Here is a 14,520-nt window from a genome sequence, read left to right on the forward strand (position 1 = left end):
CTATGACGTCGTATATCCGGCATAAGAAAGTTGCTGGGTTTGGGGGCTGTTTGTTTCCGCGAGACTGCTCCTCCTGCTGTTTGTGTTGTGAATGTGATTGGCCTGAGTGGAAGCATTTTGCTGCTGTTGAGCAGCTAATCTGGAAAGCGCCCAGGTGACCACGGCACGTGGCAGACTCATATGGAGTGAAGCGTTATCCTGGACCCCAGCTGCTGCGTGTCAAAGGACCAGCCACCTTGAACTGGATCCAGAAACAGTGGGTGGCTGCACATGTTGTGCCAAAGCCCTTGTTCAGCAGAGCCGCTGGAGTCCCAGGAACATGCATGCACCCCACTTGACAAAAGCGAAGATATCAAGGAGTGCTGCAGCTTTTAACACTGGGTATATTTATTTGAATTGGGATATATTTCTAATTTCTCCTTTTCCCAGAAAAAAAGAATTAGAGGCAAATGGCCTCAACATTTCTGGACATTTTACATCTCTGATCAGTTATGTTCTTTTCGGTGGTAGTTCTCAGACTGTGGAACTCCCTCCCTACTCATGTACGTTCAGAATTTTAGCAACCAATTAAAAATACATATTTTGTATGTCATTTTTATAGTTCTCAGTTTTTTAGCTTTTTAAATGACTTTCAGTTTGAAACTTTAAAAAAAATGTAATTGTCGTTGTGGTTTTAGTCTGGTCTTTAAACTTGTTGAGTTCAATTTGGTTAACTTTATTAGTCTTATTTATTTTACATTATATCTATTTTATTAGTGTTGTGATCTGCCCCCCGAGCAGTAGAATACCGCACGGGTGGGGTATAAATATTTTAAATAAATAAATTACAACGACCTTGTGGGGCGGGCTGATTTATAGTTTTCTAACTCCATCATGTTCTTGTTTTTAGAACTCGTTGTTGAGGAGCCAGGCAATGCTGGCACACCACCAAATCTGATGGGGTCACTGACAAAAGACCCTGGGAAATGGCTGAGGGTGATGTCTGGTTGTCTTGACCAGTGGTCCCTTTAATTTTTGTCATCTCTGTGCAAAATGAGTTTTGTTCTGGGTGGGAGTATCAAGGCAGCGTGTGCACACCTGCATTCAGAGTGGGGCCTTCCTGATTCAACCTCAGCGGGATCTTAATTGAACTGAGAGCAGACATCCCAAAACTTGTGAGCATGCACACGTGCGCACGCCTTAGAGGGAACAGTGGTCTTGATGTCCTTAAAAATGCTGGTGTGCAGACTTTTGAACAAGCCATGAGAGTTACTGAATACCAGATGACAAGCCTGAAACTCCATAATGATTTATCTGAGACCTAATGTGTTTGTGTATTCCTGTACTACCACATATTGGTGGGATGGGGACATAAACACTTGTCTGGGTCAAACGCCACCCACTGCTGCTAATTCTTTAGAAACCCTTTCCACACGTCTGATGATGATTCTACAGAGCTGTCTCAAACAAACTCATCTGCCAAAGCAGAAAATACTGCTGATCCATGGGGATGGGGGCTGATGAACAGTTGGATATGAAGTCAGTGTTGGAAGTGAAGAACTCTGCACCGTCTCATGTCTCAGTGACAGAGGGGGACAGATTAGTGAGTCAGAGGGCTAGAGGGGTCAAGACATTGGTCATCTCTTCTCTACTGCTCTGGCACTATCCCTTTGATATGTAGATTGCTACTCTCAAGGACTTCCTTCCTGCCTGCCTTGCCAGTCCCCCTTCCTTTTTTCTTCTCCCTTGCAACACCCACGCTCCTCTCTCCCTGTACCATGTGTGCGAAGATGCAGAAACCATCCCTCTGTATCCAGCTAGCTAGCTAGCTAGATTAGAGATCCTATCTCTCCACTTTACTATCTAGAATGGAGTTCACCAATAAAGACTCCCTATATTGATTTGAAACTATGAACTAGCTCCAAGTTTCTTTTACTCTCAGCATACACGCATGCCTAGGCAGACTCCGCTATGTTTTGCCTCTGTGCACTCTGCTGTAATAGAAGGGTATCTCTTACCAGAGAGAATTCTCAACAGTCAGGTCCACTACAGAAGCGCTTTCCGCTGTTGATATGGCTGGCTATGGATTCTCAATCAGCCTGCTCTGAAGATTCAAAGAGGGGTGTCTGCTTTAACAGTGTCTCAGTTGTGTGGGCACTGCATCTCAACCAATCCCGCACTTCCCATTCCACAAGAAGATCCTGGGGCCTTGCTAATTGGGTAGTGAAGGCCGAACTAGTGTTCTTGCTAACATTACTGGGGAGGGTAGTGTAAAATCCCCTGTCTGTCACCCATTTATATTGGTTCCAGTGGTGCAGAGGCAAAGTGGGCGCAGCCCCCCCCCCCCAGATCTCCACTTGCAATGGGCATGTTACCCACCTAACATATGCAAACCACCACCACCCCTCTCTCTTAGTAACATTCAGAGATCTAGAAAAAGGGGGTGGGTGGGAAAGGGATGGGATATGGTGGACTGACACTTCTTCTGGGGAGTTCTTTTCATAACAAACAGCCACCTCCTTCCTTCCTTGTTCTGGGGATTTTACGGAAAGCCTATTGCTAGCTCCCTCAGCTTTCTCTTACTCGCTCTCCTCTCTGAAGGGAGGATGGGCTTTTTAAAGCTTCCAAATAAAACATGGTATTTTAACTGAAATTACTAATGGGACAATTTCAAACTTATCCAGTCTGAAATGTGTCTTTAAAGCAGAAATACTTTTTTTTAATTTTTAAGAATTCTGAGATTCTTGCCTTCTATTTATAAGCCAGCTAACAGGCACAGCTTGGAAACCAGGCAAGTCCAAAATAGTCAAGTAGCTGCACCTCTCTCTATTGTCCTTATACCAGTTTTTTGTTTGCTGTTGGCTATTTTGTTTTTTAAACTTTGGTGACTGGCTATTGAAAGGAAAGATCTTCAGCATAAATTCTTTGTCAGGTCTGTGATCTATATGGCTTAATTTTCAAATCTGATGAAATAAACGTTGCATAGACTTGCAACCAGGGTTGATAGAAACCAATGCTTTTTTAAAATCAAAAAATCAGATGTTTTAATTTAAATTGGATTTTAATTTTTTTCTTTAACCAGTTAATTTTTTTAAGAAAGAGGATATCATCATCATGAATGTTAATGATAACTCCTAATTATATTATGTGAACTTGTTGGTCCATTCACACATTATGTTCAACACTTGTGCAGTGAGTGTACACACAGGTACAAATCTGTGCACAGGTACAGTCTTTCACATATTATGTTGAACACAGGTACAGCAGTATGCTTCCTATCTGTACCAGTCATTTGAAGGACCTGTGTCCCGGTTCAATTTTAAAATGAATCCAGGTATAGTAATTCACACCAACATGTGTACACATCTACCGCAGAGTGTCCAAATCAAGCTAAAGAAGACCAAGGAATGACTAGAGGATTTGACGGGGTGGTGGTGGAATAGATCTGAACCAGGAACATGGAGGAAACTTTTTCCAAGTGTATCCTCCATTTTAGAAGGGAAACACCTATAATGGCTGCACACTTAAGAGAGGCCTCACTTGGGAATATTTTAATGAAGTTTCTGTACCTGTGGGTAAGTCAGGCATGTGTGTAAAAATGCAAACAGTGCAACAAAGAAATGCAAAGCCTGGTTGTCCGAATGAACCAGCACTATGATATCTGAATATGCATTACATCTCTGAATACATATTAAGTTTATATTAGACAACAAGAATTTACTTTTACTAGAAAATGGTGATTAAATAGAATCTTCTTGACTAGTGATTTAAATTGTGATTTAAATCATTAAAATTGAGTTCTCTGAAGTGATTTAAATCGTGATTTAATCATAGCAGCCCTGATTGCAACAATTCTATACTGAGGAGCCCCTGGTGGCGCAGTGGCAAAACTGCCACCCTGTAACCAGAAGGTTACAAGTTCGATCCTGACCAGGGGCTCAAGGTTGACTCATCCTTCCGAGGTCAGTAAAATGAGTACCCAGAATGTTGGGGGCAATATGCTAAATCATTGTAAACCGCTTAGAGAGCTCCGGCTATAAAGCGGTATATAAATGTAAGTGCTATTGCTATTGCTATTTCTAAGTAAAGCCTTAATGAACTCGTAGGGGCTTACTCCCAGGTAACTGTTTTGTTGTGCATAGGATTGCAACCTAAGGATATATCCCAGAAATGTTTATATTGTGAGACAGAAAGAAAAAAGGCTTGCTTTAAAAAAGAAAAAGTGTGCATGTGTATTTGTGAGAAGAAAGGAAATCAGTGGGCTCTGGTGGAAACTTCTCATCATCAGAACTTGTGCTAATACAATGCTTTCTTGAGATAGGTTTTACAATGGACTGTGGTACAGCTGACTCTCTCAGGGGACCCCATGATCACACAAACAGTGAGTCTCGAAAAACAAGATGGCTCAGAGAGTTACGGGCTATTCATAATGGTCCTGGGTGGTGGGGCTTGTTCACGGAGTGCTCACTTGACCCTGTTTTGGCCAAAAACGTTACACAAAACGGCTGCTGGCCCATTATCATGCCTGCACAATCAGACCTTTCTGGGATCTGAAACCAGTTCCTATTGGTCTAGGATCATGTGGCATGTTTGTAGAGTGGTTACACAGCCACCTTCATGGCATACCCGGACATATTCTAGGGTGGGTTGGAAGAGTTGGGGCCAGAACTTCCGAGGGAAGGGCGTGCCCTTGGTTCTGACATTTTACATCTTTAATCAGTTGTTCTTTTCTGTAGTAGCTCTCAGTCTGTGGAAACTCCCTCCCTAGTCTGTATACCTGGCACAGTATCTGCTATCATTTAGACACAGAGCAAAATCCATCCAGTTCTCTGAAGCTTTTCATGGCTTTTAACAGTATTGGAGACTCTTTTAAAGGTTTTTCTGCTATTTTATAGTTAAGAAGGTAAGAAGAGCCTGCTACTAGGGGTGTGCATTTTGGAATTTTCTTGTTTCGATTTGTATCCAAATCGAAACACCCCCGTTTTGTTTTGTACCCAAATTTTCTGAATCTGAATCAGCCCTGTTTTGTTTTGTAGCCAAATTTTCCGAATCAGAATCAGAATTGATTTGGATTTTTAAAAAGGGCCCCGGGGCAAAAAGAGTGAGTGGTGGTGGTAGTGTCCAATGGGTGGAAGCTACCACCCAAATTTCAAAGGAATTAGGCAAAGGGCTGATTTTTTGTGAATTTTTAAAGTTTATACATCTTTAAGAATTTTCCCATAGAGAATAATGGGGATTCCAGCAAATGTATCACTTCAAATCAAGGGGAAAGGGATGAGCCAGAGCAGAGTGTGGTGGGTGGTAGTGCCCAATGGGGGCAAGGAAACTTCCAGAGTTATCTCAGAAGAATTAGGAACATAGGAAACTGCCATATACTGAGTCAGACCATTGGTCTATCTAGCTCAGTATTGTCTTCACAGACCGGCAGCGGCTTCTCCAAGGTTGCAGGCAGGAATCTCTCTCAGCCTTATCTTGGAGAAGCCAGGGAAGGAACTTGAACCCTTCTGCTCTTCCCAGAGCGGCTTCATCCCCTGAGGGGAATATCTTGCAGTGCTCACACATCAAGTCTCCCATTCATATGCAACCAGGGCAGATCCTGCTTAGCTATGGAGACAAGTCATGCTCAGCCACAAGACCAGTTCTCCTCTCCATTGGGCAAAGGGCTGATCTTTTGTGAATTGTTGAAGTTTATGTGCCTTTTAAGATTTCTCCCATAGGGAATAATGGAGGTTTCAGCAGCCCCATAATTCCACTTGGGGGGCACTGGGGTTTTCCAGAGCAAGGGGTTGTGTAGTGCACATAGGGTGCCAACCACTTCCATACCCACAAGCCCTTGGGGTACTGGGTTTTGTGTTTCTGAGGTGTTCATTGTAGATTCTCTGGTAGGATATGAGATTTTCAGTGAATAACAAGAATCCACTCTCATATGCTACCAGAGAATCTACACTCAGAACACCACAGAAACAACAGAACCCAGCACTCCATGGGTTAGCAACCCTTCCCCTGGCCAATGTGGGGTCAGTAAAGAGTGGCAAGAAGCAAAAGAGCCAATGGGGGGAAAGGAGGGAATTGTCAGCAGGTCAGCCCATGATTTAGGTCACCAATCAGAAGGCTGGAAGGGTGGGGAATTCAAAGAGATGTCAAACACAAAATGGAGACTGACTCAAAGATCACTACAAAATGGAGGTCCGAAACAACAAAACATTTTGTAGCCGAAACAGGGACGTTTTGTTTTGTATACAAAACTTTTGGATCTGGAAAATGGGTGTTTTGTTTTGTCTACAAAACACCCGAAACAGGCTGTTTTGGGTACAAAACGTTTTGTATCCGAAATGTTTCGCACATCCCTACCTGCTACATCAAACTGAAGGGCCATCACCAAGTCCATAACTCCAGTTCCTTCAGTGACCAAGCAGAAAGCCCACCAGATGACAGAACTTCTGTTACTGTGGTTTTAAATAACCTCTAAGCAGCAATCTCCCTTTTAATGTCCTTTTAATGACTTTCCCCTCATTTCTTAGAAGTTTCTCCCTTTGAAGTCAAATGTTCTTGTGTTGGTTATTTCCCATGAATTTGAATAGCCCTATGATCACTGTTCCCAATGGCTTCAACAACATATCCTCTAGACCCAGTCCTGAAATGCCTCCCCTAAGACTAGGGTCTCTCTGGTCAGTTCCCTGGCCAACTGTTTTAAGAAACTTGGGGGCATCTAGAAATTTTGTTTCTTTGCTCTGACTCTAACATGCATTTACTCAGTCAGTGTGGAAGTAACTGAAGTTACCCACAAGAGTTCTTTTCTGAATGCCTTCCTGGTTTCTTTTCCCATCTCAAGAGCAGCTTCAAAATTTTGGCCAGGAGACGCAATAGCGTATTCATAGGAAAGTAGGAAGACAGAGTCAGACTACCGGTCCATCTAGCTCAGTATTGTCTATACCACAGTTTCTCAACCACTGGTCCCTGGACCGCTGCCGGTCCCCGAAGGGTTGAGTGCTGGTCCCTGACTGGGAGTCAAACCCCGCCCCCGCCCCCGCAACAACTGCAATCAAGGCACTCACTTCCTCAATTTTGCACATGGCACGGAAGAGAAAGAGTATCACGGAGGCATGGGACCTTTCTTGTGCCTTGCCTCCACGTGCTGCTGAGATCTTCCTGCAGCTATCTTATTCCCTATCATTACAGCTTCAAACTGTATGCAACGTGGGGGCATCAAGGAAAAGGTATGCCCGTGGGTGCCACTTGAAGGGCTGCTGGTTCTTGCATGCTTATTGTTTGCAGCCAAAGGTTGGTTGATTGAAACCCAGCTGCCTGTTGCGGCCGAGGCGCCTTGAGAGGGAATGCTGTTTCCCTCTTGCATCGGTGGGGCGTTGTGGTCCCTTGGTCCCCTGTAACCCCCTGGTCTGCACTGCTGGTGGAAGACGGCAGTCCCCTTTGTGACCTCGTCAGGGGGTGGAACTTCTGGCCGGGATCATGCTGCAGTGAGGGCTAAGTGGCAGAGGGAGGGAGGAGGGCCAACTTGGCTCGGGCTTTGCAGAAAGGGAGTGCAGGTGGACCTTCCTCGGGGGAGGGGGAGCAAGCACGCGTACCAAGGAGGGCTAAGTGGAGGAGGGAGGCGGCGTGGTATGGCGAAGAGGCAAGATACCATTTTGTGCATTCATGCAAAAGGGTCATTGGATGAATGGCACTGGAATGAATTGATCCTGGGGATTTGATGCCCAACGCGGTTCGTGTCCTATCCAAACTGATTTAAAACCAGCTGCCTGTTGTGGCCAAGGCACCTTGAGAGGAAACGCTGTTTCCCTCTTGCATTGGTGGGGTGTTGTGGTCCCTCAGCTCCCTATAACCCCCTGGTCTGCACCGCCGGTGGAAGACGGCGGCCCCCTTTATGACCTCGCCAGGTGCTGGGGACTACCTCTGGCCAGGATCATGCCGCAGTGAAGCCGAAGCAGAGGAGGGAGGGAGAAGGGCTGCCTTGGCTCACCTCGCAGGTACACGCGGGCAGCATGTGGGACCACATGAGCTGCATGGCCCCAAAGGCAGGCTGGTGTGATTGGCACACGCAGGGGAATTGGGAGGGGGGCACAGAAGCGCGTGTTGTGAGAGAGGATGGGGGGTCACCTGCTACACTCTGGTGCTCAAGGACAGTGGCGGCAGCTCTTGGACCCAGGCGACCTTCCGAGTGCCGTCCAGTGCACCATTGCCTCACCCACCCTGAACAGTGCCTCGTCTCCCCAGTGAGGAAGATGAGGCATCCACCACTACAATGCCTCACGCCCTCCGCCATCTCAGAATTACCCCCTTCCCTTTAATGCCAGGTCCCCACCGCTCTTCTTCACATTTTCTTTCACCGTTAAAAAAAACCCCATTCCAAGCACCTGCCATGTAACCGTTTTTAAGGAGTTTTGGAGGAGCTGCGCAGGTTTCATTGCATCTGCCTCACAAAGTGCACATCTAAGAGCAGGATCCAGATCAAGCCAGGTGATCATGACCAAACAGCACAAATGAGAGATGACTAAATTAATTTCAGTGGGTGGTCCTAACGTCATCTGGATCCAGCCCTGCAACTACACAACTCCTGCTAAAACTCCACCTCCATCATGAGAGGGTTAAACTGTAGACTCCGGCTCTACTGAACTTGCCCAGCTCTCCTCTCCTCACCTCCTATTTGCTTTGCTTGACATCCAGCCTGATGAAGCATTTGGGGGGATTCAAAAGCTTGCTTGTGTGTTGTTTTCATTGGCCCCATGTAGCTTTTGAATTTTTCTAATGACCCAACATCCCCTCTCCATTGAGTAATCACAAGCACCCCCACCCCGCACATACTGGAGACAAATTTGTTCACCCAGGCTTTTAGATTCAGGGGTTCTCAACCTTGGGTCCCCAAATGTTGGTGGACTTCAACTCACATAATCCCCAGCCATTATGGCCAAATGCCATTGTGGTTGAGGGTTATGGGAGTTTAACAGAGGGACCCAAGGTTGAGAACCCCTAATATTCCATGTTTGCAAAAGATTCCAAATTTAATGATTTTAATGCTTATATTATTTTAATTGTAAACTGCCCAGAGATGCAAGTTTTGGGCAGTATAGAAGTCTGATAGATAGATAGATAGATAGATAGATAGATAGATAGATAGATAGATAGATAGATAGACTTGAAACCCCTTTACTAGCTGCTGGTCCGGGAAACTGCGCATGAAGAATGTAGCGGTCCTTGAAACTCTGCATGAAGAATTTAGCGGTCCTTGACTCCAAAAAGGTTGAGAAACACTGGTCTATACCATGGATTCTCAACGTTGGGTCCCCAGATGTTATTGGACTTCAACTCCCATAATATCCAGCCAAAGGACACTGGGGCTGGGGATTATGGGAGTTGAAGTCCAATAACATCTGGGGACCCAACGTTGAGAAACCATAGTCTATACTGACTGGCAGCAGCCAGTCAGTGGAGGTCTTCAAGGTTTCAGGCAAGAGTCTTTCCCAGCCCTACCTGGGCGTTTTTCACTCGGCAAGCTTTACTGCAAGTTTACTGCGAGGCTTTTCTGTGAGTTTCCCCTGCAAAATGATGCAAAAGGTGGCTTTTTTTAACCCTGGATATAAATCGGGCTACACCCTAACCTGCAATGAAGAATCTGAATTGTGTGTGGAGTGCTCCCCATTAGCTTGCAGGGAGTCCAGGGCAAATCTAGCCGATATGTGATCACACACCCTGCATTCCGGAGGAGATGCAAACAAAAAGCCCTGTGCGGAAAAACACTCTGGAGATGCCAGGGATTGAACCTGGGACCTTCTACATTTAAAGCAGATGCTCAACCACTGAGCTTTGAGCCCTGTTGCTACATTTCTTTCTGTCCAGAAAGGGACTGCTTCCTCTCCCACCTGTAATTGATCCACCAATACATTTACATATTTTAATTAAAATAAAGTCCCCCTTGACCCATTTTCAATATATATATATATATTTAATACAAGCTGCATGCACACCAAACACCACTGATACGATGAGCCAACGCTATGTGTCCAGGCAGCTCTGCTGCATGGTAGCAACCTCACTGTGTCAACTTCGACTCTGATTTGGTCAGAGAAGGGTCATACTAATCTCCCTTTGTGGTATGCCCTTGCTCAAGTGTTGAGTCTATTTTAGATTTGACAATCACATTTTAAACATTCTAGAGACAAGGATGTTAGGACAGAAGCACCATTACCACCAGGACTTTTAGTTAAGTCAGAACGAGTTTATGATGAAAATGAGATTTTTAAATTGAGTGAGTCAGAAGAGATGGGTTTTAAAGGGATCTGCCACCCTTTCAAAAGCCCTGGGCTCTCCAGCACTTTCAGGGTCTAACTTGTGTGATTTTGTGCAAGTCGGAGTTTTGAGTTTTCAGAAAATGCATTCGTTCGTGATTGAGGCTGCTGGGCAAGGCAAAAACCGAAACCGAAAAAGGATTGGCTCGGGTGTAACTGCTCTTCCAAAGGGACAACCACTTACTATGACTATTGGCCATTATCATGTTTAGGGAGCCTTTCAGTTAGAGGTATGTTATTGAAGTTGGGAGCAATCAGTGTTAAAGGTTTACACTGGTTAAGGCACAGCAACATTGGAGGCAGTCTGTGATTAGATGCCCCTCACCCAGCCACCATTCATTCACCACAGTCCCCCACCCACCTGCCACTGACCTGCACGGCCCCCACTCATGGCTGCCACTTCATAAAGCTGTATAAAGAAAAAGAAATGCCAGCTAGTTTGTATCAGTGCAAGTCCTGGCAGCACCGTGGAAGTCCTCTGCAGGAAATATGCTTAGGACGAGGTATAAAAATATAAACCAACTCTATCCCATTGTTGGAAAGGAAGCAGTTTAAGAGCAAGTACTAAAGTTGAGGAGGCTTGTGGATAGAACAGAATGGGGCTGTTCACAAGATTGTGTGCACTTGGTTGGGCAGGCGGGGCGGGGGAGAGAAGGCAAGATTCAACCTACCTTCCCCCAGACGACCTCCCGCAGCCCCGAAGGCGCACAAGCCTCCTGCCCACAGGACCAGCAGTGCCTGGAGCAGTGCAGATGAATCTTTGTGCTGCTCCGGCTCCTGACTGTGCTGGTAAACAGAGGCTGGGACACATTGTCCCAGCCTCCGGGAATCCCACGATGCACCACACAACATGTGCAATGCATTGGGTGATTCCCCCAAGAGATGGGCGCTCTAGGCGCCTGTCTCTGTGTGCGGCTGGGCTGAGCAAGTAGCCCAGGTTAAGGGCTCCCTTAACCTCAGCTAGCAGCCGGGCTAAAAAGCCAGACTAGGTGGTGCGGGCCCACCAGAATCGGCCTGATCCCGGTGGTTCTCATGTGCAGCCTAATCCAGGCTGGGCGTCCCTTGCCTGGGTTAGATTGCGTGTGAGAACAGCCTCACTATCTGGATGCTAGGACCAGGTGTGGACAAAAGGATTGGGAGACCTAATGCAAAATGTGGTTTGAGGCCTGTTCAGTTTTTTGTGGTGCCAGGGGCACCGCAGAAAATGTTGGGAGGAACCTTTCCTATACCCCTCACCCTGAAACTGGGGTGCACCTAGGTATTTTTGGCGCCCGGACCCAAGGCTGAAGGGCTTCAGAGCCCCCCCCCCCCCGCTGTGAGGGGCCTGCAATGTGAGCCTCCCCAATTTAAATGCCTCTTGCACTGTCCGGCCCCCCCTGCTGCTCCCCAACCCCTGCCCAGCGTGCCGCCACTATTTCCCTCTCACCACTGCGATTTCCACCTCTTCACCCCTGGGGGGTGAGTGGAGTGGAGCAGGCCACCCACCCAGCAGAGGCAGGAGCAGATGGGCCTCCTTGGCCTGCGCAGACCGCCCTCCTCGTTCTGCACGTGTGCGCAGTAGGAGTATGGAGTGTCACAGGAAGCGACACTCCATACTCCTACTGTGCACACGCACAGGCCAAGGAGGCCGGTCTGCGCAGGCCAAGGAGGCCTGCCTTCACCTGCCCCCACCACCAGGGGGCGTGGTCTGCTCTGCTCCACTCACCACGCCCCCCGCCCCCCCGTGGTGAAGAGGGGTAAACTGGCACAGGGCCAGGCAGCAGCAGCAGCAGCAGGGCATCGGGGCTCTGGGGCATTTGGGGGGGAACCAGAGGCAGGAGAACATGGACCCTCCCACCCCGTGGTCCATGCCTAAATGCACAAAGGATGCTGCTTTATACTAAGCCAGTCATTGTTCCCTCTAGCTCAGTAGTGTTGACTCTGGCTGGCAGCAACTCTCCAGGGTTTTCCAAACAAAAGTTGTCCCCTCCCCTGCTCTTTCTGCAGATGCTGCCAGGGAGTGAACCTGGTAGCTTCTGCATGCAACTGCAGATGCTCTTCTACTGGAGGAAAGCAGGTTTTAAAACAATGCAGAAAGGACGTTGTCAAGGCACATGCTGGTGGAGTTGGGGGAAGAGCTATATGGATACCTGTGTCTCTTATTCCTTCTGGCAGGGAAGAGCCGCTCCTGGCTGCGCGCTGCGAACACAGCACCAGCCCCTTTGGCAGTTAAAGGGCAAATGAACTGAGTCGGCCGAACGGAGCCTCAAGGCTCCGTTCAGCCAGGCCACACCCCTGCATCTGATGTCAGACAAGGGGGCGTGGCTAGCCCCAGGGTCTGACGTCAGATGCGGGCGTAGGGTCAGTGGGGCCACGGCGGCGGCCACACACAGGCCGCCGGTGGTCCCGCTCCACCAGTGCTCCCTGGCATCTCCATGATAGGGCTGAGAGAGACTCCTGCCTGCAACTTTAGAGAAGCTGCTGCCCGTCTGTACTGTAGACTATACTGAGCTAGATGGACCTATGGCCTGACTCAGTATATGGCAGCTTCCTATGTAACACATAACAAACAGAGTCCAATATCCCCAAGAACAATGCTGCAACACCAATCTCCATGGGCAAACTCCTAAGTATGCTTATACAAAAGTAAGCCCTGTTAAATAAAGATCCTACTTTTTCCAGCATCTGGCCTTTTCAGTAGTGGTTTTCTTCCTGCCCTTTTCTTTTAAAGCAGTTTCTGCTTCTTCCGCCCCTTTAATTAGTTGTTTCCTGCTCACGCGTGTGGCTATTGCATTCCTGAATCAGCCTTAATTAGTCAGTTCCTGTTCCTGGAGTGTGGGGGTTAATTACTGGTTTCCTATTTGCAGCCAGAGCAATTGTACATTATTTTATTTTATTTTATTTATATACCTAACAACTGTGCAACTTAGGTGGTCTAGTAGGAATTGGCTAACGGTTCCACATGGACCTACTTCCTGACCTACCTTTTGCCTATCCCTGATAAACAAATATAAAACAGTTCTTCAAGGCTTTCTGTTTATAGTTTGCCATGTTTGCACTAAATGATTAAAAGGAAACCATCCTTCCTAGAAACTGTCTGTTCAAGGTTTTCCTGTTATTCCTTGCACTTCATAAAAAAAAAACAAAGAACACCCACTTTCTTGGCTGCTCTTTAAAATATTCCTATCTGCATGTGCAATTTTGAGATGCCAGTTTCAATCTGATCACAGGTCTTTGTGTTTTCTTGAGGTTTTTATCTATATGCAGAATATAGTGAAATAAAGGAAAATAATAAAGTCCTTCTTTCTTTCCTTTCCTTTCCTCTCCTCCTCCTCCTCCTCCTCAGGAATAACATGACTGCAGCCTGGTATTTGTACCCAGAGATTTTGCAATTCCTTTCAGACATGGACTAATATCCTCATGAATCAGCGTTCCTATTATCACTAACTATTGTGAAAGGACATAAAGCTATTTCTCAGGAAGAACAGCTGAGTTGAATTTGCTAGACGTCTCCTTAATTATTATGCCATCCCTTTCCTCCTCTGCAACCCCTCTGTTGAGCCCAGAGCAGTGGTATGGCCACCAGTGAACTAGGGAGGACAAAAGCTCTGGGCTGCGGGTCTCCAGGAGCTGCCAGGTTCTGCCCCTCCTGCACTTGTCACTCACTGTTCATACAGCACCAGCCACCAGCACCAGCTGGTCTTGTGATGACAAGCATGACTTGTCCCCTTAGCTAAGGGGCCCCCCTGATTGCATATGAATGGGAGACTTGATGTGTGAACACTGTCAGAGATTCCCTTTAAGGGATGGGGCTGCTCTGAGAAGAGCATCTAGGTTCCAAGTTCCCTCCCTGGCTTCTCCAAGAGAGGGCTGAGAGAGACTCCTGCCTGCAACCTTGGAGAAGCCGCTGCCAGTCTGTGAAGACAATACTGAGCTAGATGGACCAATGGTCTGACTCAGTATATGGCAGCTTCCTATGTTCAATGTTTCTAGATGCCCAATCCCAGTGAGAACAGGCGGCCCCTTTAAGGCAAGCCTATTCTTGCACTGTCAGGGGGCAGCACACTGGCATGGTGGCATCACTGGGTAGGTGCTGCCCAGAAAAGGCAGGCTGGTGGTGGGAGGCAGACAGGGGTGGTGGGGGTAGCAGGGGTGGGGGCTGTGAAGGCAGATGATGGCACTGTGCTGCTGCCTCCACTCTCACCCCAGGGCTGCCTTCAAGCTCACTATGCCCTTGGCTCAGAGGGTTAAATGACGGACA

At 47.2% G+C, this 14,520-nt stretch overlaps 1 protein-coding gene across 2 annotated transcripts in view; it reads right to left on the reverse strand.

The window, feature by feature from the left end:
- Positions 1-14,520, reverse strand: part of LOC128342179 (intercellular adhesion molecule 5-like) — a 130,516-nt gene that overhangs the window by 27,079 nt on the left and 88,917 nt on the right. Inside the window, exon 1 of one of the 2 annotated variants that reach the window (XM_053289188.1) lies at positions 10,653-10,689. The exons of the other annotated variant lie outside the window; for it this stretch is intronic. Within the exon in view, the coding sequence (XP_053145163.1) occupies positions 10,653-10,671 (19 nt within the window). The 5' untranslated portion in view covers positions 10,672-10,689. Of the gene's footprint in view, positions 1-10,652; positions 10,690-14,520 lie in introns of those variants that run through there. 2 annotated transcript variants of the gene reach the window in all.

This window comes from Hemicordylus capensis, chromosome 2, assembly GCF_027244095.1.
Source record: "Hemicordylus capensis ecotype Gifberg chromosome 2, rHemCap1.1.pri, whole genome shotgun sequence".
In the NCBI taxonomy this organism is placed as follows: Eukaryota; Metazoa; Chordata; class Lepidosauria; order Squamata; family Cordylidae; genus Hemicordylus; species Hemicordylus capensis.